We start from the raw sequence: 25,074 nt of genomic DNA, 5'->3' as shown, positions 1-25,074 counted from the left end.
AGCATCTCATTTGTGCGCCAGTGATGTGCCTGGCAAAGCAGCAGAGTATGGCCCAAGTCCTCTGGCCCCTGCACCCACGTGGGAAATCTGGGTAGAGTTCCAGGTTCCTGGTTTCGGCCTGGCTCAGCCCCAGCCATTGTGGCCATTTGGGGGGTGGACCAGCGATGGAAGGTATCTCCCTGTTGCCCCCACCTCTTATCTCTGCCTTTCAAAATGAGTAAATTCATCTAAAAAAGAATGGTAATGTCAAATATGGCAAAAGACTAAAACATTTGAAAGCAGGGTAGTGGTTATGTGGTATTTGTTGAATGATGTTTCTTTTGTAGTATTGAAATAATCCTTGAAGTGTATGTTTTAATGGACAGCATTAAAACATTTTTCCTACAATTTTTTTATTCTGCTTAAATATGTATAAAATTTATAAATATAAAGTTCAATAAAATTTAAGTATATTCATTTTGTTGTGCAACCATCACTACCATCCATCTTGTCTTAATTCTCTTCATCTTATAATACTAAAACTTTATACTCGTTACAATAATAACTCATTCCCGCAACCCACACCAGGCACCATTCACCAGGGTTTTTATGATTTTGATTACTAAGTACCTTACATAAATGCCTTACCTGCTACGCCACAGCACCGGCCCCCATCCTCTCAGACTTTGAGAGAGCCACATGTTCTTGTGACCTACGTCCCTTCAAAGGAGTAGATCCAGAAAGGAAAGTCTGTATTTACCGGGAGTCTTCCGCAGGCCCAGCCTGGCTTGTTTTTAGCGGACGTTCCTCTGACGCTGCCACTATTTTCTCCATCAGGTTGCACTACTGCTGTGGAAACCGTGGCTTGTCTTTAGCTTCCCGTGTGCTAAAGGGAGTTTTGTTTGCAGGGGATTTATTGACTTCTGTCAGAATTTGATGTGTAGACTAATAGATTTCATTTCATTTTCAGGCGTTTCTTGTGGTCGCATTCATATACCAGTTTTAGGACGGCTTGGAACCTTTGAAACTCAGATTCTGCGAAGAGCTCCTCTTAGAACCTTTACAGAAACACCAGCATACTTTGCCTCAAAAGATGGGACAAGTAAAGACGGCTCTGGAGATGGAAATAAGGTGATTGTTTTACCTTGGTTGGCACCTAAGCACGTTTGAGTTCCCTCCTTTAAGCAATTAAATGTTAAACAATACTGTATATCCTGTTTTCTGTAGGAAATAGGAGAGAGTATGATCTGAAGAATTATATTTAATTTATTTTATATTTTAGTTTGAACCATAAGACTTTTATAAGCATTGCACTTAGTAAGCAGTAATTAAAATCCTAGCAACCCAAAGTAGTAAAGAACTGCCATTAAATAATCTGCATTGTCACTCAGTAGACTTGAACTAAATAGTCATCATTTCCTGCTTTAATGCAACTCAGAAAGGTAAACTTCAATTTATCTTCTTCCTAAAAATCTTGGATTTCTGTTATCACTTAATGTTGGGATACATTGTAGGAAACAAGTAGATGATTGATGATTATACTGGGTCAGTGAATTGTCAGTTTTTTGCATTATGTGAATTTGACTGATTCTTGAGTTAATATATGTAAGACAAAAGGTTAAGCACTTCCATATCCACACTTAGTCCTAACAATGGCTCTCTGAAGTAGGTGAAGTTATTCCCAACTTAGAGATGAATAATCAGTTAGCAGAATGTTGTTCTTAACTGCCGTGATAGTAACTCCTGATTCAATGTCATTGAAATGTTTTTTAAAATTTTTTAAAATTTATTTGATAGAGTTAGACAGTGATAGAGAGAGGCAGAGAGAAAGGTCTTCCTTCCATTGGTTCATCCTCCACATGGCCGCTATGGCCAGAGTACGCCGATCCGAAGCCAGGAGCCAGGTGCTTCCTCCTGGTCTCCTATGCGGGTGCAGGGACCCAAGCACTTGGGCCATCCTCCACTGCCTTCCTGGGCCACAGCAGGGAGCTGGACTGGAAGAGGAGCAACCGGGACTAGAACCCGGTGTCCATATGAGATGCTGGTGCCGCAGGCAGAGGATTAACTAAGTGAGCCACGGCGCCGGTCCCTAAAATGCAGTTTTTTAAATATGTACTTATTAATTTATTTTTAAGGATTTATTTATTTATTTGAAAGTCTGAGTTAGAGAAAGATCTTCCATCCATTGATTCGCTCCCCAAATGGCCACAATGGCCAGGACTGGCCCAGGCCAAAGCCAAAAGCCAGGAGCTTCTTCCAGGTCTCCCACATGGGTGCAGAGACCCAAGTGCTTGGGCCATCTTTTGCTGCTTTCCCAGTCGTATTAGCAGGGAGATGTATTGGAAGTGGAGCAGCCAGGTCTCCAACTGGTGCCCATATGGGATGCTGGCATTGCAGGCAGCAGCTTCACCTGCTATGCCACAATTCCAGCCCTGAAGTATAGTTTTGTTTTTTTTTTTTTTACTTAGAATAACTTTTTTCCTAGCACTCAGTGAGTCATTGAAAGCAAGCTATTTCTTACACATGATGGCACATACCCAGTAAGGGACTAAAGATAGTTTGTAAGAACTGATTTGATCTTTGTGGTAAATAGGTCTTTTGACACTGGTGGTAGTAGAGATATAAATCATACCAATAATTCCTTTCTAGAAGTCATAAAAATGATACAATTATGAACTATCTTGTTTAAGTTGCAAATAAAATAGTTGCCTAAATTGACACTGATTTTTTTATCCTCCACAAATGTTAGAAATCAGTCAGTGAGGGAAGCAGTAAGAAATCAAGCTCTGGGAATTCTGGGAAAGGTGGAAACCAGCTGCGCTGTCCTAAATGTGGCGACTTGTGCACACATGTAGAGACCTTCGTATGTAAGTGTTAACTCCCAGTGTTCTTTTTTTCTACTTTTCCTATAAATCTTTCAATGTGTAGAAATACATAAGTTAGAAAAATCATTGTGATTTTCTTCTTGAGTTTACGTGATTGCTCTCTTGTGTTCATTAGTTACTGAAAATTCCCTGGGCTGTTAATACTTTGCACTATGGTATAAGACATAATTTAAGCAAAAATCTTTGGTGCTTTGTTTTGCTTATATGTGTTTATTTCAAAGTTGGATTTTGTGAGTTTTTGAAAATATTTTATTTGAAAGGCAGAGAGAGAGGCTGGTGCCGTGGCTCAATAGGCTAATCCTTCGCCTGCGGTGCCGGCATACCGGGTTCGAGTCCTGGTCGGGGCACCGGATTCTGTCCCGGTTGCTCCTCTTCCAGTCCAGCTCTCTGCTGTGGCCAGGGAGTGCAGTGCAGGATGGCCCAAGTGCTTGGGCCCTGCACCCCATGGGAGACCAGGAGAAGCACCTGGCTCCTGGCTTCAGATCGGCACAGTGCGCTGGCTGTAGCAGCCATTTGGGGGGTGAACCAATGGAAGGAAGACCTTTCTCTCTGTCTGTCTGTCTCTCTTTCTCTCTCTCACTGTGTAACTCAGCCTGTCAAATAAAACAACAACAAAAAAATAATTGTATTGTCAAGATTGTAATTGATATTAGTTTGGTGTATGCTTTAGGTCAGCTTGACCCTAGTAACCATGTATTCCCCCTCCCCTCCTTGTGGTTTTTGCCTTTGTAAACTCTGTTTTGAGCTTTGGGGGCGAGAGTGTGTTGGGCATGAGCCCGTTCTCAATCCCTGGCAATAGAGGACTGTCAGATTTTAGCAATGTGTGGTGCTCTTCTGTTTGCACTCGCTCAGCACACCACCAGGAGCCTGGAACTCATCCAAGTGGATGGCAGAGACTTAACCACTGGAATCTTCACTGCTGCCTCCCAGGGTGAGCATTAGCAGGAAGCTGGAATCAGGAGCAGAGCTGAGATTTGAACCCAGGCCCTCTGAAGTAGAATTCAGTTGTCTAAAGCAGCATCTTAAGTGCTGCAGCAAACGCCCATCCCCAGTTTTGTGAGTTTTCATGTGTGTAATCCTTGGACCATAGGAGAACCAAGACTTATTTACTAGGGCCGGCACTTTGGTTAGTAGGCTAAGCCTCCGCCTGTGGCACCAGCATCCCAAATGGGTGCTGGTTTGTGTCCTGACTGCTCCTCTTCCCATCAGCTTTCTGCTTATGGCCTGGGAAATCAGTGGAAGATGGCCCAGGTGCCTGGGCCCCTGCACCCACATGGGAGGCCTGGAAGAATCTCCTGGCTCCTGGCTTCGGATCGGCCTATCTTCAGCCATTGCAGCCAACTGGAGAATGAACCAGCGGATGGAAGACCTCTTTCTCTGTCCCTCTTCTCTGTGTGTAATTCTGCCTCTCAAATAATAAATAAATCTTTAAAAAAATGTGGGAGTAGCTAATGTGGAAGTGAAGTGTAAAAGAAGAATACACATACCCACATAATAAGCAGACATCTGTTAAGTCAGACACTGATAGGCTTGGAGAATATACAGATGAACCTGACATTGTTCCTGTCCTCTGGAGCTTCATTGCAGGCCCCAGCAGAGCAACAAGCCCCCTCCTTCCTCACCTTTGCCCACCTGTAACACAAGTCTCCTCAGGAGACTCGTGTGTCCTGATGCTGAGGCCTCTGTGTTTACTTATTAAATTTGGGTCATCCTGCCACTATTGAGAATTTTGTTTGATCGTGGGTTACTAATTTTTTTTTTTTTTTTTTTTGACAGGCAGAGTGGACAGTGAGAGAGAGAGACAGAGAGAAAGGTCTTCCTTTTGCCAGTGGTTCACCCTCCAATGGCTGCCGCGGCCGGCGCGCTGCGGCCGGTGCACCACGCTGATCCGAAGGCAGGAGCCAGGTACTTATCCTGGTCTCCCATGGGGTGCAGGGCCCAAGCACTTGGGCCATCCTCCACTGCCTTCCCTGGCCACAGCAGAGAGCTGGCCTGGAAGAGGGGCAACTGGGACAGAATCCGCTGCCCCGACCGGGACTAGAACCCAGTGTGCCAGTGCCGCAAGGCGGAGGATTAGCCTAGTGAGCCGTGGCACCGGCCTACTAATTTTTTTTAAAAGATTTATTTATTTATTTGAAAGGTGGAGATACAGAGAGGCAGAGAGAGAGAGAGATATCTTTCATCTGCTGGTTCACTCTTCGTATGGCTGCAGCAGCCTGAGCTGGGCTGATCCAAAGCCAGGAGCCAGGAGCTTCTTCCAGGTCTCCCACGTGGGTGCAGGGGCCCAAAGAATTGGGCCATCTTCTACTGCTTTTCCAGGCCATAATAGAGAGCTGGATCGGAAGTGGAGCAGCCAGGACTTGAACTGGCGCCCATATGAGATGGCAGAACTGCTGGTGATAACTTTACCTGCTATGCCACAGCACTGGTGCCTATTTTTTTTTTTTTTTTTAGATTCATTTATTTTTTATTTAACAGAGTTAGACAGAGATAGAGAGAGGCAGAGAGAAAGGTCTTCCTTCCGTTGGTTTACCCCCCAGATGGCTGCTACGGCCGGCCCTGCACCAATCCGAAGCCAGGAGCCACGTGCCTCTTCCTGGTCTCCCATGCAGGTGCAGGCGCCCAAGCACTTGGGCCATCCTCCACTGCCTTCCCGGGCCACAGCAGAGAGCTGGACTAGAAGAGGAACAACCGGAACAGAATCCAGTGCCCATATGGGATGCTGGCGCTGCAGGCGGAGCATTAACCAAGTGAGCCACAGTGTTGGCCCCTAGATTTATTTGTTTACTTGAGAGGTAGAGTTATAGACAGAGAGAGGGAGAGATAGAAAGGTCTTCCATCTGCTGGTTCCTTCCTCAAATGTCCCCACAGCCAGAGCTGGGCTGATCTGAAGCCTAGAGCCAGGAGTTTTCTCCAGAGACAGAGAGAAAGGTCTTCCATCCGCTAGTTCACCCCCAAATGGCCTCAATGGCCAGAGCTAAGCAGACCCGAAGCCAGGAGCCAGTAGCTTCTTCAGGGTCCCCCATGCAGGTACAGGAGCACAAGAACTTGGGCCATCTTCCACTGCTTTCCCAGGCCATAGCAGAGAGCTGGATCGGAAGAGGAGCGCCAGAATACGACTGGCACCCACATGGGATGCCAACACTGCAGGCAGAGGCTTAGCCCACTATGCCACAGTACCAACCCCTGTACATCTTATCTATAATACTTTTTTTTTTAAAGGATTTAAATATTTATTTGAAAGACAGAGCAACAGAGGTAAAAGGAAAGACAGAAATTTTCCACTTGCTGATTCATTCCTCAAATGATCACAAGAGGCAGATCTGAGTTAGGCCAAAGTCAGGAACCAGGAACTTCATCCTGGTCTCCCAGGTGGGTGGCAGGGGCCCAGGTACTCAGGCCAGTATCTATTGCTTTCTCACATGCATTAGCAGGGAGCTGGATTGTAAGCAAAGCAGGTGGGACTTGACTGGCACTCCCATATGGGATGCTGGCATTACGAGTCATGGTTTAACTCGCTGCTCCACAGTGCTGGCCTTGCAAACCTGTACATCTTTTACAAATGGCCTGTTTAGGTAATTTTCTCTTTTTTGTCATTTAAGTAATTTTTAATGATGGAGGAATACAAAAAAGTAGAACGTTATAAAGCTAAAATTCTGTAACATATCTTCGTTGAACATAGTACTTTTTTTCCTAAGATTTATTTATTTCTTTAAAAGGCAGAGAGAGAGGGGGCTGGCACTATGGCACAGTAGGTTAATCCTCCGCCTATGGTGCCGGCATCCCATATGGGCGCCGGTTCTAGTCCCAGCTGCTCCTCTTCCAATCTAGCTCTCTACTGTGGCCCGGGAAGGCAGCAGAAGGTGGCCCAAGTGCTTGGGCCCCTGCACCTGCATGGGAGACCAAGAAGAAGCTCCTGGCTCCTGGCTTCAGATCAGCACAGCTCCGGCCATTGTGGCCATTTGGGGAGTGAACCAATGGAAGGAAGACCTTTCTCTCTGTCTCTCCCTCTCATTGCCTATAACTAACTCTACATCTCAAATAAATAAATTAGTTAATTAATTTAAAAAAAGAGAGAGAGATCTTCCATCTGTTGGTTTACTCCTCAAATGACTAATAGTTAGGACTGGGCCAGGCAGAAGTCAGGAGTCAGAAACTCCATCCTGGGCTCCTGCATGGGTGGCCAGGTCCCAAGTACCTAGGCTCTCTTCTCAGGCCTAATCATCAGCAGGAAGCTGGATGGGAGCAGAGCAGTGGGGACTCAAACTGCACTCTGCTATGGGATGCCTGCTTCACAAGTAGTACCTCAGCCCACTGAGTCACACTGCCAGCCCCGAACCTGGTACTTCTTAAAAAGTGTAAATATTATATTTTCACAAAATTACTACTTTTCACTAACAGTTGTTAAAGATTTATTTATTACTTGAAAGTCAGAGTTAACAGAAGAGAGAGATCTTCCATCTGCTGGTTCACTCCTCAGATATCTGCAGTGGCCAGTACTGGGCCAGGCCAAAGACAGGAGCCAGAACTTTCTCTGGTTCTCCCATGTGGGTAACAGGAACCCAAGCACTTGGGCCATCTTCCAGTACTTTTCCCAGGCCATTAGCAGGGAGCTGGATCGGAAGTGGAACAGCTTGGATGCTGGCATTGCAGGTGGCGGCTTTATATGCCATGTCACAACACTGCCCCACACTAACAATTTTTTGAAAGCTATATTTATTAATCATGTAGGTCTAGATTTTTCCTTTAGATTTATTTATTGAAATATTCACATATTGTACAGTTCATTCTTTTAAAAAGTGTATAGTTCTGTAGACTTCACTATATTCACCAATTTGTACACTTACCTTAGTTATGTAATTTCAAAACATTTTTACCACCCCCGAAAAAAAACTGTAATCCTTTGTAATCCCTCCTATCTCTGGCAACCCATGTCCCCTCCTATCTCTGGCAACTTTTATTCTATTTTCTTTCTCTATGAATTTGTCTATTCTTGCTATTTTATTTAATAGAATTATATGTGACATTTTATATCTGGCTTCTTTTACTTAACACGTTTCAAGGTTCATCTGTGTTGTGACCTGATTAGTGTGCTGTGAACATTTGTGTACAAGTTTTTTGTGTGGACATAACGTTTTTCATTCCCTTAGGTATGTACTTAGGAGTAGAATTGCTGGGTGAATTGCTGGCTCATAGCCAACTGGGGAGTGAACCAGCAGATGGAAGACCTTTCTCTCGGTCTCTCCCTCTCTCTTTCAGTAATACTCTCTCTCAAATAAGTAAATAAAATATTTTTAAAAAGTATTAAAGCTGTATTTAGCTCACAGGCCCTGCAGTTTATTTTATTTTATTTATTTATTTTGACAGGCAGAGTTAGACAGTGAGAAAGAGAGACAGAGAGAAAGGTCTTCCTTTTCTGTTGGTTCACCCCCAAAATGGCTGCTACGGCTGGCGCACTGTGCTGATCCGAAGCCAGGAGCCAGGTGCTTCCCCCTGGTCTCCCATGCGGGTGCAGGGCCCAAGCACTTGGACCATCCTCCACAGGCCACAGAGAACTGGACTAGAAGAGGAGCAGCCGGGACGGAATCCGCACCCCAACCGGGACTAGAACCTGGGTGCCGGCGCTGCAAGCGGAGGATTAGCCTAGTGAGCCACGGTGCCAGCCCAGGCCCTGCAGTTTAGTATTCCATCTTACAAGCCTATTTATAGTGATTTTATTATTATTAAAATAGGACATAAAAATGGCATTTAAAAATATTTATTTGCAAGAGAGAGAGAGAGAGAACATGCAAGATCTTCCACCTACTAGATTACTAATCAAATGGCCGCAACTAACAGGGCTGGGCCAGGCTGAAGCCAGGAGCCAGGAACCCCTTCTTGGTCTGCCTTGTGGGTAGCAGGGGCCCAGTTACATGGGCCATAATCCACTGCTTCAAAGGTATGTTAGCAGAAAGCTTGATCAAAAGCAGAGTAGCCAGGACTTGAAATGACACTCGAATGTGGGATGCTGGTACCCAATGGCAGCCTAACCCACTGTGCCACAGTACCCAACCCTAATATACCATTTTTTATTGGTAATATTATGAATGGATAGAAAATCATCAGAAGTTGTAGAAATAAGAGTATTCTCTAAGAAATTGTTTAAGGACTAACATAGTATAATATTCTTTTGCCCATTGGAAAAAAAGTAACTTCTCAGGGCTGGAATTGTGGCACAGGAGATTAAGCTGATGCCTGCATTGCCGGCATTCCAAATGAGTGCTGGTTTGGGTCCTAGATGCTCCACTGTCTATCCAGCTCTCTGCAGATATACCTGGGAAAGCAGAGGAAGATGGCCTGAGAGGTTGGTGTCCTGCCACTCCCATGGGAGACCTGAATGGAGGTCTAGGCTCCTGGCTTCTGCCTGGCACAGCCTAGGCTGTTGTGGCCATTTGGGGAGTGAACTTAGAGATGGAAGATCAGTATGTCTCTCTCTCTAATTCTTACTTTCAAATGAATTAATAAATCTCTTTAAAAAAATAACTTGTCATACATGGACTCCCTACTTTTAAGATACTGTCTCTTTATGTATAAAATACCTTTTCAAGGTTTACTGTACTTATATATTTCTTGGGGTTGGAATTAAACTTATCTACAGTGGTTTGGAGATTTTATGTTGGACCCTCAAATGTGTTCAGAATCATGAGCAACTTTAAACAAATTTCCTGGAAAGGTGTTTACTAAGGTAGTCTTTCTTGTCTGCCACATAACACTAGCACATGCTTATGTAAAGGATATAGGATACTTGCAAGCACTGCCTTAAAAAAAAAGGGCTTACTTCACCCTGGTAGTTTAACAAAAGTAGATTTTTGTCTCTAGTTTCTGAGAGTAAAAAAATATACATGGCAATGCTTAGTGTTTGGGGCTGCCCTGCCCCCATCCAGAATAGCATTTTGATAGATAGAATTAGATTCTTGAACTTGGGTATATATTGAACATGTGTCAGTATGAAATTGTATTGCAAATGCAGCACGCTACTAGAATTTAAGCAACCCTTCAACAGTAAGCAAAGAGGGATATGATTTGTTGGTGTGTAATCTCTTTCCCTTTGACCTAATTTCCTAAGAGAAATATTTTGTTTATGTGTTCTCAAGCCAGATTTTCCTGTCACACAGCCTGAACTGGATCAGAGGCTTCTCTGCCCTTTAATCCTTGCCCTATTTACCATCAGTAGCATTGTAAACTGGTGCCTCAGTATAAAATAAAGGCATGCTCTGTCTTTCGCATTGAAGGGAAATGATGATTATATATTGGGATGTGTGTTAATTGCGGGTACTTGGAATAGCTTGATCTTTTTGTTTAGGTAAGCATTTATAGGTGATCAGTAAATAGAAAACATGATGGGCCCCTCTTGGAGTTTTAAATTTATTGTTAGAGTTTACCCAGAATGCATTTTTTTAAAAAAAGATTTATTGATTTATTTGACAGAGTTATATAGAGCGAGGAGAGGCAGAGAGAGAAAGAGAAAGAGAGGTCGGTCTTCTTTCCACTGGTTCTCTCCCGAGTTGGCTGCAACGGCCGGAGCTGTACCAATCCGAAGCCAGGAGCCAGGAGCTTCTTCTGGGTTTCCCACTCGGGTGCAGGGGTCCAAACACTTGGGCCATCTTCCACTGTTTTCCAGGCCATTAGCAGAGAGCTGGATCAGAAGTGGAGCAGCCAGGACTCGAACTGGCGCCCAAATGGGATGGTGGCACTGCAGGCGGCGACCTTACCTGCTATCCCACAGCCCCTGCCGCCTGAATGTATTTTTAATTGTCCTTATGTTAAGAACAGAAACTTAGGAATTAAACTGATTAAGTTAATGATGAAATTTATTTTTGATGTGTGGAATTGTCTTTTTTTTCCATTTATATTGTTTTCAAAGATGTAGATGTGTGTCCCAGTTTTCTGATAACCTGTGAACAGACATTTGTATTTGTAATTTTCCCAAAGGAGAGAATTCACATTTTTATGTAAATTATATATAAATTGTTTTTCTCTGCGGATCTACTTGTCTAGTTATATTATACAAAAATCCCATAAAAATGCATTACCTAGACATTCAGCTGTATATCTGTTAGCTGCATTTATGAGGTGTTCCTGGTGCTTCCTTAGGTCCCAGGTTGTCACTAATAGGGTTAGGCTTGGAGAAAATTAAGAGTATTTGTCCACGCCTCCATCCTATAGTCCCATTTAAAAGAGAGGTAAAAGGAAAAAAAAATTGCCCTAAGTGTAACACAAGATATCCTATAACTGGTGTTTTAGAATTGAGAAATCCTTTTATCTTCACTTCTAACTGTCCTTGTCCTTGTGTTTCTTTCTTTCTTTCTTTTTTTTTTTTTTTTTAAGATTTATTTATTTATTTATTTGAAAGGCAGAGTTGGAGGGAGGGAGAGACAGAGAAGTCTTTCTACTGGTTCACTCTCCAAATGGCCACAATGGCCAGGGCTGGGCTTGGGCCAATGCCAGGAGCCAGAAATTCCATCCAGGTCTCTCATGTGGGTGCAAAGATCCAAATACTGGGGCCATCTTTTGCTGCTTCCCCAGGCACGTTAATGGGTAGATGGATGAAGTGGAGCAGCCACGACTCAGACTGGCACTTTGAAATGGGATGCCAGCGTTGCAAGTGGCAGCTTAACTTGCTGTGCCATAGTGTTTTTTAAGTTGCCTTTAGTGAATGGAAAACTGAAAGAATCTCAGCCAATCTATTCTCTTATGAAGTATATCACAGACTGAAAGAATAGTATGGGAATTAACTAAGAGTAGTTTGTTGAACTCACCTATCATTGTAGTATACTTAGTGTATTAACCAGGCTGCTTGTGTGGCTAGTGGAGCAGCAGGCTCACTTTTTGTTCAGTGCATAGCTTTCATTTACCATTGGGCTTTTAAGGTTAAACACTGTTGAAATTATTAATTAATTTTCTCTATTCACCTGTTTTTTTTTCTTTTACAGCATCCACCCGTTTTGTCAAGTGTGAAAAATGTCATCATTTTTTTGTTGTGCTATCTGAAGCAGACTCAAAGAAAAGCATAATCAAAGAACCTGAATCAGCAGCAGAGGCTGTAAAATTGGCATTCCAGCAGAAACCACCTCCTCCCCCCAAGAAGGTATAGGTCTTAGCTTTATAAGCATTTCATTCTGAAAACATTCCATCACTCTCCCTTCCCCATTTATATGGAATCCTAATCCTAGTACCTAAGCAAGTTTTATAAGTTGTCGATTTGGAGTATATGTGGCTAAATTGCTGTTGATATTTGATACTTAGAATTTAGGTATGGAGTCAGTTGCTTTTTCCCATGTCATGATTGCTAACTTCTGTAGCAGTGAAATATACTGTAATAAGTATTAAATTAGTGTGACTGTCAAGTTAATTTGAAATAATAGCCTTAAATAGAGAAGCTTTTGATTTTTTTGTTTGTTTTTTTGGGACCCTAAATAACTCTAGTCAGCAGGTATCTCTTTTAACCTTGTCTATTTTATGGTAAAGCAGCTCTCAGTCTAACAGTATAAGCAAGTAATTTTTTTTTTTTTTTTGACAGGCAGAGTGGACAGTGAGAGAGAGAGACAGAGAGAAAGGTCTTCCTTTTGCCGTTGGTTCACCCTCCAATGGCCGCCGCGGCCGGCGCGCTGCAGCCGGCGCACCGCGCTGATCCGATGGCAGGAGCCAGGAGCCAGGTGCTTTTCCTGGTCTCCCATGGGGTGCAGGGCCCAAGCACCTGGGCCATCCTCCACTGCACTCCCTGGCCACAGCAGAGAGCTGGCCTGGAAGAGGGGCAACCGGGACAGAATCCGGCGCCCCGACCGGGACTAGAACCCGGTGTGCCGGCGCCGCTAGGCGGAGGATTAGCCTAGTGAGCCGCGGCGCCGGCCGCAAGTAATTTTTTCACAGCCAGTGTGCCTGGGCTGCCTCATACAGCACCATGGCTTTTGTGGTGTGGACTGTTTCCAGATTTGGTCCTGTGAAACATAACACAGGGTACCACCAGCTGCATTGGGTTCAAGGTGTTTTTTTGTTTGTTTGTTTTGTTTTTTGTTTTTTTTAAGATTTATTTATTTATTTGAAAGGCAGAGTTACAGAGAGATAGAGAGAGGTCTTCCATCCTCTGGGTCACTCCCCAAATGGCTGCAACAGCTGGAGCTGTGCCAGTCCAAAGCCAGGAGCTTCTCCCCAGGTCTCCCACATGGGTGCAGGGGCCCAAGGACTTGGGCCATCTTCCACTGCTTTCCCAGGCCATTAGCAGGGAGCTGGATTAGAAGTGCAGCAGCTGAAACTTGATCCGGTGCCCATATTGGATGTCAGCACTCTAGGCAGCAGCTTTACCCACTATGCCACAACTACTGGCCTCTCAAGGTGTTTTTGAGAACTGGGAGCCCTTGTCTTCTGTGTCTTCAATTTTTTTAAACAATTCATTTCCATTTTATTTGAAAGACAGGGAGAGGGGCAGAGGGGAAGAGAGCAAGCACAATCTTCCATCCCCTGATTCATTCCCCGATTGCCCACAATAGCCAGGGCTGGGCCAGGCTGAAGTTAAGAGCCAGGAACTTAATCTGTATCTCCCACTTGAGGGGCAGGGACCCAAGTACTTGAGTCATCAGCTACTGCCTCCCAGGGTACACATTATCAGGAAGCTGGGTCAGAAGCAGGGCAGCTGTGACTCAAACCAGGCGTTCCGACTGATAACTGCTGTGCCACTTAGCTGCACCTGGGTCTCAGATCTGTGCACATTTATGTTATTTCTCATCCTCTACCTCAGTGTATATTTCTTCTTCTACTGTGCTTAGATACCACTTGTCCCTATCTCCAAATGTGCTGTGGCAGATTTAAAAATTCATAGGTAGAATTCGTGCGGATTGAAGATTTAACCAACTATAATATATATGGTCAACAATGAAAGAATGTCTCATGTAAAAAATAAATAATAGAAAATAGAGGGGGCCGGCGCCATGGCGCAGCAGGTTAATGCCCTGGCCTGAAGCGCCGGCATCCCATTTGGGCCGCCGGTTCAAGACCCGGCTGCTCCACTTCTGATCCAGCTCTCTGCTATGGCCTGAGAAAGCAGTAGAAGATGGCCCAAGTGCTTGGGCCCCTGCACCCATGTGGGAGACCCGGAAGAAGCTCCTGGCTCCTGGCTTTGGATCAGCGCAGCTCCGGCCGTTGCAGCCAATTGGGGAGTGAACCAGCAGATGAAAGACCTCTCTCTCTCTTTCTGCCTCTCCTCTCTCTGTGTAACTCTGACTTTCAAATAAATAAATAAATCTTTAAAAAGAAAAGAAAATAGAGCTACAAAGCTTTATATCTTTATTAACTTGTATAGACTTTAGACATCTGAGTCACTGTTCTGGAAAATAAACATTTTAACTATTTTCAGGAGTTGGTAGATATTAGTACCTTCTTTTTTTCTTAGAAAAATTCTTGGTAGACAAAGAGAGTTCCTTCCTGTCTGTTGGTTCATTCCCCAGCTGCCTACAGTGGGCAGGGCTGGGCCAGGGACTGCGTAGGGACAAAGCCAGGAAGAAGCTGGCAACACAGTCTAGGTCTCCCAAGTGGGTATCAGGGACCCACCTTTTTGAGCCATTACCTGCTGCTTCCCAAAATCCAAATTAGCAGGAATCTGGAGTCAGGAGTAAAGCTAGGCCTTGAACCTAGGCTCTCTGATAGGGGATACAGCCACATTAATTGGCATCTTAACCAATAAAACAAATACCTGAGCCAAAGCAGTTAATTTTGATTCACTGAAAGCTGAAGAAATTTATCCAGGTTTTTGGCTGTCAGCAATATCCAAGGGTAGAACAGAGCTTGAGTTTTGATTGTAGATAAAGCCTTTAGGAGTGGGCATTGTGATGCAGTGGGTGAATCCACCACCTGTGGCGCTGGTATCACATATCAGAGCGCCAGTTCCTGTCGTGGTTGCTCCTAGCTGCTCTGTTTCCCTTCGGGCTTCCTGTTACCACATCTGCATCAGTGATGGCCTAAATGCTTGGCCCCTGTAATCCCTGTAGGAGACCTGGATGGAGTTATTGGCTCCTGGCTGTTGTGGCCATTTTGGGGGTGAACCAGTGGATGGAAGATATTTCTCTCTCTGTCTCTTTTTGAGTGTGTGTATGTATCTCCCTCTCTCTGCAGCACTGCCTTTCAAATTAAATCTTGAAAAATAAATTGTTTGCCATTTAGATAAAATGAGTAGCTTTAAAGTTGGTATTATGAAAAATATGTTTGTATTAAAAGATACATAATATTAAAAGACGGATAGTATAATGACTTTTGGTTATATAATGATGGTTTCTGAAACAGGTAGTTTTATAATACATTATCTTTCTAAGAATATCATATTCATATGGTTGAGAGAAGTAATTGGTTCTTGCCATTCACGTAGGAGACCTGGACAGTATTCTTTGCTCCAGTCCAGCCTTGGACATTACAGGCATCTGGGGAGTGAATCAGTAGATGCAAGCATTCTCTTTCTCTGCCTCTTGGATGCACTTAAAAAAATTTTTTTAAGATTTATTTATTTAGTTGAAAGGCAGAGTGACAGAGAGAGAGAGGGTGCTTCTATCCATTGGTCACCCCCCAAATGGCCACAACAGCTGGGGCCAGGCCAAGCCAAAGCCAGGAACTCCATCTGGGTCTCCCATGTGGGTGGCAGGGATCCAGGTACTTGGGCCATCATCTGCTGCTTTTCCAGATTGGTTAGCAGGAAGCTGGATCAGAATCAAAGCAGTCAGGACTCAAACTGGCACTTTGATATGGAATGTAGACATCTCAAGTGGTGGCTTAATTCATTGTATCACAACACCTGCCCCTAAATAAATATTTAAAAAATAAAATTTAAGCAAATAGGTTCAATATGTCACTTTTTATTATGTGTGCTTTTATAGTAGCTCATAGTAAATTATTCATGCCTAACCATTTTTCAGATCTATAACTACCTCGACAAGTATGTTGTTGGTCAGTCATTTGCAAAGAAGGTGCTTTCAGTGGCTGTGTACAACCATTACAAGAGGATATATAATAACATCCCAGCTAATCTGCGACAGCAAGCAGAGGCTGAGAAGCAGACATCCTTAACACCCAGAGGTTAGTGTTTTTGATTACTGACCACGTACAGATGTGTCTGCTTAGAAGTAGTCTTTATTTGTAACTCTTTCCTTTCATCTTAAAATACATTTTTTCAAAGTGTGGGTTGCTTTCTGTTAGTGGGTCATGAAATCATTTTGGTAGGTTGCCAATTGCAGTTTTTTTTCTTTCTTAAACTAATCAATGTCAGCAGAAAATACTAGACTACATTAACTTGTAGTTTAGGTAAGTATTGTTTCTGAAAATTTGTTTGGATTTTGAGTCACTATATATATATTTAAAGATTTATTTTGTTTATTTGAAAGACAGAGTTATAGAGAGAGGTAGAGACAGAGAGAGAGAGGTCTTCCATCCACTGGTTCACACCCCAGAAGGCCACAACGGCTGGAACTGAGCTGATCCAAAACCAGGAGCCAGGAGCTTCTTTCAGGCTCCCATGTGGGTGCAGGGGCCCAAGGACTTGGGCCATCTTCTACTGCTATCCCAGGCCATAGCAGAGAGCTGGATTGGAAGAGGAGCAGCCGGAACTCGAGCCGGCGCCCAAATGGGATGCCAGCACTTCAGGCCAGGGCTTTAACCCACTGCACCACAGAGCTGGCCCCACAAATTATATTTCTTATTGATGGTCTCAGTAAAAACTATTTGAAACCTGGTGGAGTAAGACATTGTCTTTTTTTTTTTTTTTTTTAATTTTATTTATTTTTTGAGAAGCAGAGTTATAGACAGAAACAGAGAGAAAGGTCTTCCATCTGCTGGTTCACTACCCAATTGGCTGCAACAGCCAGAGCTGGGCCAATCCAGAGCCAGGAGCCAGGAGCTTCTTCAGGGTCTCCCCACTCAGGTGCAGGGTCTCAACTACTTGGGCCATCTTCTACTGCTTTCCTAGGCCATCGCAGAGAGCTGGATGGGAAGAGGAGCATCTGAGATACAAACTGGCACCCATGTGGGATGCCGGCACCACAGGCGTAGGCTTAGTCCACTAAACCACAATGCTGGCCCCAAGATATTGTCTTTGAATTATAGACTTTACCACACAGGCTAATTCTCCTGAACGAATCATTGTAATGCTCTGTATGACTCTGAGTTCTTGTGTTTTGGGTTCAGAATACAGAATTTCATTTGCCTGAGTAAGAGGTAGGCGGAGATGATAACTGTTAATACATATGCCACTCGGCCGGTGCCGTGGCTCAATAGGCTAATCCTTCACCTGCGGCGCCGGTACCCTGGGTTCTAGTCCCAGTCGGGGCACCGGATTCTGTCCTGGTTGCTCCTCTTCCAGTCCAGCTCTCTGCTGTGGCCCGGGAGTACAGTGGAGGATGGCCCAAGTGCTTGGGCCCTGTACCCACATGAGAGACCAGGAGAAGCACCTGGCTACTGGCTTCGGATCAGCGCAGTGCACCAGCCGCAGTGGCCATTGGGGGTGAACCAACAGAAAAGGAAGACCTTTCTCTTTCTCTCACTGTCCACTCTGCCTGTCAAAAAAAAAAAAAAAAAAAACATATGCCACATATCTACACTCTTCCTCTTTGGGCCCCAGATACAGAGTGCAAGGTTGGGGGTACAATTGTAAAGTGCTTGTTTCAAAGTGCAAGGCCTATTAATGATAGATTTTAATATTTTAATATAGGCCGGTGCCGTGGCTCAATATAATCCTCTGCCTTGCGGCGCCGGCACACTGGGTTCTAGTCCCAGTCAGGGCGCCGGATTCTGTCCCGGTTGCCCCTCTTCCAGGCCAGCTCTCTGCTATGGCCCAGGAGTGCAGTGGAGGATGGCCCAAGTGCTTGGGCCCTGCACCCCATGGGAGACCAAGAGAAGCACCTGGCTCCTGGCTTCGGATCAGTGCAGTGCGCCAGCCATGGCGGCCATTGGAGGGTGAACCAGTGGTAAAGGAAGACCTTTCTCTCTGTCTCTCTCTCTCTCACTGTCCACTCTGCCTGTCAAAAATAAAAAATAAAAGAATTTAATATTTTAATATACTATGTAATTTCAAATTAATGTGGATACAGTGCGTGTTTTATTAAATAGAATATTTTATAAAAATTTATATTCACAATTGTTAATATAGTGAAACATAAATATTTAAGTTGTTTTGTTATTGTTGGTCAGAGAGTCCTGATTTCCAATTTAGACCTATAATCTAGCATTTTAGATTCTTTTGGTCATTATTGTACAATCTAAGTGAGTTCTTTTTAAAACTAAATTATTTTTTGAGTACCTTTAGTAGCTACTAAGTATATAACTGGTTTTAATGAAGTCATTTATTTGCTTGTTGAACTTAACTGCAAAGAAATTTTTTTGGTAATATCAGTTACTTTTTTTTTAGAAAGCATTAGTCATAACTAATGGAAAACTTGAAACCTCTTTTTGTTTTTGAAAGGTCCAAATAGTCCTGTCTAATAGCACAGCAAATTTTTTTCTGGTTCCTTCAGTCATTAGTCAATGTGCAAACTGTTCAAGATAGTGGAAGAACATATGGTTATGTTATTTATTAGTATGAGGGATTTTAACTTTTATTGAAGACTTAAATAATTGCATTCTTTTCTTAAAATAGATAGAATTTTGTATTTGGAAAGCATGAGTATTAACAGCTGGATAGCCATCATGAATATTAGAGAATGCATCTTTTCAGTGTATTTGGAAGGGGTAGGAAGTGGGATGCTCATTGTTTCCCCAAGCTAAACAAATTTGTAATATTTTCATGTTGCCGTTTTCATCCTTTCTCAGAGTTAGAGATCAGAAGACGGGAGGATGAATACAGATTCACAAGTAAGTGACCTCTCCTCGGGTCCTCCTAAATTGTTCTTCCTTTTGAGATGTACCGCAGTGAAGTGTCTCAGCTGTAATAAGGCAGTATATTACCAAGAAAAATCCAAATATGCTTATCAGATATGTCATATATAGTTTTTTTTTTTTTTTTTTTGACAGGCAGAGTGGACAGTGAGAGAGAGAGACAGAGAGAAAGGTCTTCCTTTTGCCGTTGGTTCACCCTCCAATGGCCGGTGCAGCCGGCGCGCTGCGGCCAGTGCACCGCGCTGATCTGATGGCAGGAGCCAGGTGCTTCTCCTGGTCTCCCATGGGGTGCAGGGCCCAAGCACTTGGGCCATCCTCCACTGCACTCCCTGGCCACAGCAGAGAGCTGGCCTGGAAGAGGGGCAACCGGGACAGAATCCGGCGCCCCGACCGGGACTAGAACCCGGTGTGCCGGCGCCGCAAGGCGGAGGATTAGCCTAGTGAGCCGCAGTGCCGGCCTAGTTTTGAAAGTTTTTCATAATTTGTGTGGTTTATGTTGGGTTATTTCAGGTATTTGATTTCTGTCTTTTCTGTTATGACACTATTTTTTGGATTTTTTTTTTTTTTTTTGAAAGGCAGACTTAGAGAGAAAGAAAGAGAAATCTTCCATCCACTGGTTCACTTCCCGAATAGCTGCAATGGCTGGAACTGAGCTAGGCGAAACGAGGAGCCAGGAGCTTCTTCCAGGTCTCTGACATGGATGCAGGGGCTGAAGCACTTGGGCAGTCCTCTGCTGCTTTCCCAGGCATGTTAGCAGGGAGCTAGATTGGAAGTGGAGTAATTGGTCCTTGAACCAGACTGCTTATGGGACCAAGGCACTGTAGGCAGTGACTTAACCTGCTGTGCCACAGTGCCTGCCCCTGTGATATTTCTTAAAGCAAAACTTAAGAAATACATGCACTGTATGTAGTTTTCCTCTATAAAGATAGACATCTAAGCAGGAGTTGTGTTTTTAAAAATCCATGATTGGGGCTGGCGCTGTGGCACAGTGGGTTAACGCCCTGGCCTGAAGGGCCAACATCCCATATGGGTGCCAGTTCGAGACCTGGCTGCTCCACTTCCGATCCAGCTCTCTGCTGAGGCCTAGGAAAGCAGTAGAAGATGGCCCAAGTGCTTGGGCCGCTGCACCTATGTAGGAGACCCAGAAGAAGCTCCTGGCTTCTAACTCCTGGCTTCAGATTGGCACAGCTCTGGCTGTTGCAGCCAACTGGGGAATGAACCAATCCGATGGAAGACCTCTCTCTCTCTCTCTCTCTGCCTCTCCTCTCTCTGTGTAACTCTGACTTTCAAATAAATAAATAAATCTTTAAAATATAAATAAATAAAAATAAATAAAAAAATAAAAATCCATGATTTACTACTTTACATCTTTTTTTTGCAAAACTATAATCAGAGCCAACCTTCTATAGTGATAGATCTTTCATGGTGGTAGATTATCTTCTGACTACTCTTTGCTAAAAAACAGTTTATTTTTTGGTATTTATGAAACTTATTGTAGTTTTGCAAATTATGAATTAGCCTCAGTTCATTGTTTCCAGCCCTGGATTGCTCCTGTGAACATCAGGTGGTCCCATGGAGGGTTGGGGAGGACCTGATACATCAAGCAGAATAACTGTTCTGATGGCTTGCACCCATTTCTTCAGAGGTGAATCTAGTTGCTGCAGAAGATAAGGTTCCAGGGGTGTCAATAAGACATTCATATGGCTCTTTATTTATTTATTTAGATTTATTTATTTGAAAGGCAGAACCATAGAGAGAGAATCTTCTACCTGATGGTTCACTCCCCAAATAACTGTAATGGCCAGGGTTGGGCCAAGCAGGAGCCAAGAGCTTCTTCTAGGTCTCCCACATGAGAGCAGGTTCCCAAATTCTTGGGCCATCTTCCACTGCTTTCCCAGGCACATTAGCAGGGAACTTGGTTTGGAAGTACAGTAGACAAGACTCGAACTGGTGCCCATATGGTGGCATTGCAAGCAGCATCTTAATCTGCTATGCTGCAACACTAACCCTAAGTGTTTGGTTTTAGACATAGGTTTTCACTGGGGGCATTTTTAAAAGTAAATTCAGGGGCCGGTGCTATAGCATAGTGGGTAAAGCCGCTGTCTGCAGTGCCAGCATCCTATATGGGCACTGGTTCGAGTCCCAGCTGCTCCACTTCCAACCTAGTTCTCTGCTATGGCCTGGGAAGGCAGTGGAAGATGGCCCAGGTCCTTGGGCCCCTGCACCTGGGTGGGAGGCATGGAAGAAGCTCCTGGCTCCTGGCTTCAGATCAGCACAGCTCCAACCATTGCGGCCATTTGGGGAGTGAACCAGCAGATGGAAGACTTCTCTCTCTCTCTCTCTCTAGCTGCCTCTCTGTAAATCTGCCTTTCAAATAAATAAATAAATCTTTATTTAAAAAAAGTAAATTCAAATGATACTTTAGTAATTTTTTGGCCTTCTTTCAGAATTGCTGCAGATCGCTGGAATCAGCCCACATGGTAATGCTTTGGGAGCATCAATGCAGCAACAGGTGAATCAGCAAATACCTCAGGAAAAGCGAGGAGGCGAAGTATTGGACTCTGCTCATGATGACATAAAACTTGAAAAAAGTAACATTTTGCTGCTTGGACCAACTGGGTCAGGTAAATAACTTCTTCAGGAAACTTGTGACTTTTTTTTTTTTTTGGACAGGCAGAGTGGACAGTGAGAGAGAGAGACAGAGAGAAAGGTCTTCCTTTGCCGTTGGTTCACCCCCAGTGGCCGCTGCGGCCGGCGCGCTACGACGGCACACCGCACTAATCAGGAGCCAGGTGCTTCTCCTGGTCTTCCATGGGGTGCAGGGCCCAAGCACTTGGGCCATCCTCCACTGCACTCCTGGGCCACAGCAGAGAGCTAGACAGGAAGAGGAGCAACCAGGACAGAACCCGGCACCCCGACTGGGACTAGAACCCAGGGTGCTGGCGCCACAGGCAGAGAATTAGCCTAGTGAGCCACGGCACTGGCCATGACTCATTTTAAAAAATAGAATTTAAATGATTCTGTGACATATTTCTTGTCTGCTGTGTGTTATGCTGAATCCCGTATTGTCACCAGTTTGCATCCCAGCTGTTCGACTTCCGATCCAGTTCCCTGCTAATGTGCCTGGAAAGCAGTGGAGGATGGCCCAAGCACTCTTGTGGGAGACATGGAAGAAGCTCCTGGCTCCTGGCTTCAGCCTGGCCCAGCCTTGACCATTGCACCCATTTGGGGAGTGAACCAGCAGATGGAAGAGCAAACTCTTTCTCTGTGTTTGTCTCTCTGCCTTTCTCTAACTCTGCCTTTAAAAAAAAAAAAAAGTTTTTTTAAATTATTGATTTTAATTGAAAGGTAAAGTTAGAGAGAGGGAAATACAGAGAGAGATCTTCCATCTGCTTGCTGGTTCCCTTCCCAAATGGACATAATGGCCAAAGCTGGGCCAATCCAAAGCCAAAAGGCAGGATCTTCTTCCAGGTCTCCCACATGGTTGCAGGGGCACAAGTACTTGGGCCATCTTTGGCTGTTTTCCCAGGCACATTAGCAGGGAGCTGGATCAGAAGTGGATCAGCCAGGACTTGAACTGGCACCAATAGGGAATGTCAGTGCTGCAGGTGGCGACTTTATCTGCAATACCACCATGCCAGCCTCTTCAACTCTGCCTTTCAAATAAATAAAATAAATCTTTAAAATATACAACTGGATCAGAATAATAGTAGAGAAAACATGTGACCATTAACTTTTTATTATATACTGTTGAAATTTATTTTGCAGCTTTGTAGAAAAATTATGTCAGTAGATCTTTAATAAACCTTTAGTTACTATTTCTTTTTGTAGGTAAAACCTTGCTGGCACAAACTCTAGCTAAATGCCTTGATGTTCCTTTTGCTATCTGTGACTGTACGACTTTGACTCAGGCTGGATATGTGGGTGAAGATATTGAATCTGTGATCGCAAAACTCCTCCAGGACGCCAATTATAATGTAGAAAAAGCACAGCAAGGTATGTTTGCAGCACCACATGTGTGTCCCCATATAGTCTGTTGGGGAAGCAGTTTAATGTTAAGAGATAATCTAACTCTGATTTTGAGTTATGGACTAAAATCTTATAATTATGTATAAGTACTTAATATTACATAGTTTTTAACATACTGATTAAAGACCACAAAGTTTGGTTTGCTTTGTTGTTACTAAACTGTCTACTAGGGTGGAGACAGGCCTAAATACTAGTATATCCTCAGTATTATCATTAGATCTCCATCTGTTATCTGTCCTTGTTGACATGAAAAGCTTGACAGCATCCTGATGAAATTCCTTCCAGACAAGAGTACAGCTGGGAAAGGGTAAGCTACAAATTCGCTAGTACTGGCACTGTACATACCTCATGGTTCCATACTATCAGCTTCCTGTAATAAACAACTTAAATACATTAGTGGGATAGATGACTATTAAGACATTTGGGTATCATACTCAAATGATAGTCTTATTTAATTCTAGGCAGTTGCACAAAATGATGGAGAGATAGCAGTGTATTTTTTTTAAGATTTTTTTTTTCTTATTTGAGAGGTAGATTTACAGACAGTGAGAGGGAAAGACAGAGAGAAAGGTCTTCTATCCACTGGTTGACTCCCCAAATGGCCACAATGGCCAGAGCTGAGCTGATCTGAAGCCAGGAGCTTCTTCCAGGTCTCCCACATGGATGCAGGGGCCCAAGGACTTGGGCCATCTTCTGCTGCTTTCCCAGGCCATAGCAGGGAGCTGGATTGGAAGAGGAGCAGCCAGCACCACAGGCAGAGAATCAACTTACTGTGTCACAGCACTGGCCCTTAGCAGTATATTTTTATAATGTCAAGTCATTGCATATGTTAAGAATGAAAGATTGAATAACGGCTCTCTAGGTTGTATCTTTTAAAGCTGAGACTATCTTGTGTGTGTCTTTTTCATATTATAAATAGAATCCTCCTTGAATTATAGGAATTGTCTTTCTGGATGAAGTAGATAAGATTGGCAGTGTGCCAGGCATTCACCAGTTACGGGATGTAGGTGGAGAAGGCGTTCAGCAAGTAAGCAGTTGAATATTTTGTTCAAGCCCACTAAAAGGAAGGGAGCACATCAGCCTCCCAAAGATTGTACGTTTGGTTTCACATTCAATTAGATTCTGTTTTGTTTATTTCTCCCACCCCAAACTCCACATATCACTTTAAGTAGTTCAGATGCAGACCTAAAAGAAAGTTGTTGTTGATGATTTTAAATACCAGATTCTCTTTCTTGGCAAATTAAACATATTTTGAAGAAATAAAGAAAAAATTTTTTGTTGTTGTTTTTATTCCTCAAAGGCCTAATTAAACATTTCTAGAAGACTTTTTTTTTTTTTTTTTTTTTTTTTAATTTACTTGAGAGGCAGAGTTATGGACAGAGAGAGGGAGAGACAGAGAGAGTTCTTCCACCCATTGGCTCACTCCCCAAATGGCCACAATGGCCAGAGTCGGGCCAGTCAGAACAGTCAGAAGCCAGGAGCCAGGAGCTGCTTCTGGGTTTCCCACATGGGTACAGGGGCCCAAGGACTTGGATTATCTTCCACTACTTTTCCTGGCCATCAACAGGGAGCTGGATTGGTAGTGGAGCAGCTGGGACTCAAACTGGTACCCATATGGGATGTTGGCGCTACAGGTGGATGTTTAACCTACTACACCACAGCACTGGCCCCTCTAGAAGACTCTTGATGAATGTTTTGAGCTATTTACATGTTTCCTATTCCTTTACTTAGTTAGAAAGTTTATAGAATAATTTTTAATTCCTCACAGAGTCATAATTAAAGTCACAATGACTTATTGGCCATATTGACCTTTTGATGGTAAATAATTATGACATAAACTAAAGGGTGAGGAAAATCTCAGAATTTTTGTTTTGTTTTTGTTTTGACAGAGACAGAGAGGTACAATCACATTGAAAGTGCTAGATCCTTTTTTTTTAATATAATGGTATCTCAAAATTCAAAGTTTAGCCCTAGAACTGAATAAAATTTAAATTTATGTGAGAGGCAATTTTTCAACTATTTTCAGATTTTTAATATTTCCCACCATGATTTAGAACCATTTTATAGAGTCCTAGTTCTGTCTTTATGTCAGTTGTATCTTTATCATCAAGAACAACCTCTTAGGTTGATTATTTCCTCGGTTGTTATGCATCAGGAGTCCTGTAGCCATTTTAAATTAATTATTCATGTGATGTGTACACTATAGATTTTCATGTTAGCTGTTAAAATCTGGGAGTTTTCATTAGTTATGCTCATTGATCATGAACATATTAATTTCCCCCATTGAATCCCATTA

At 43.5% G+C, this 25,074-nt stretch overlaps 1 protein-coding gene across 2 annotated transcripts in view; it reads left to right on the top strand.

Annotated features, from left to right (window-relative positions):
• The window catches only part of CLPX (caseinolytic mitochondrial matrix peptidase chaperone subunit X), a 45,237-nt gene that overhangs the window by 8,806 nt on the left and 11,357 nt on the right, over nucleotides 1-25,074 (top strand). The window contains exons 2-9 of one of the 2 annotated variants that reach the window (XR_016218265.1): nucleotides 950-1,110; nucleotides 2,729-2,846; nucleotides 11,837-11,991; nucleotides 15,800-15,959; nucleotides 18,684-18,725; nucleotides 21,197-21,373; nucleotides 22,581-22,745; nucleotides 23,717-23,871. Coding sequence is in view for 1 of the 2 variants with exons in the window: in XM_002718000.6 (XP_002718046.1) it covers nucleotides 950-1,110; nucleotides 2,729-2,846; nucleotides 11,837-11,991; nucleotides 15,800-15,959; nucleotides 18,684-18,725; nucleotides 21,197-21,373; nucleotides 22,581-22,745; nucleotides 23,717-23,805 (1,067 nt within the window). In the remaining variant the exon portion in view is untranslated. The remainder of the gene's footprint in view (nucleotides 1-949; nucleotides 1,111-2,728; nucleotides 2,847-11,836; nucleotides 11,992-15,799; nucleotides 15,960-18,683; nucleotides 18,726-21,196; nucleotides 21,374-22,580; nucleotides 22,746-23,716; nucleotides 23,872-25,074) is intronic. The other variant, XM_002718000.6, reaches the window with a different exon arrangement.

The sequence above is a fragment of the Oryctolagus cuniculus genome, chromosome 12, assembly GCF_051225735.1.
Source record: "Oryctolagus cuniculus isolate XC-2025 breed Fujian yellow rabbit chromosome 12, ASM5122573v1, whole genome shotgun sequence".
In the NCBI taxonomy this organism is placed as follows: domain Eukaryota; kingdom Metazoa; phylum Chordata; class Mammalia; order Lagomorpha; family Leporidae; genus Oryctolagus; species Oryctolagus cuniculus.
This window is presented reverse-complemented; position numbering and strand designations above follow the sequence as displayed.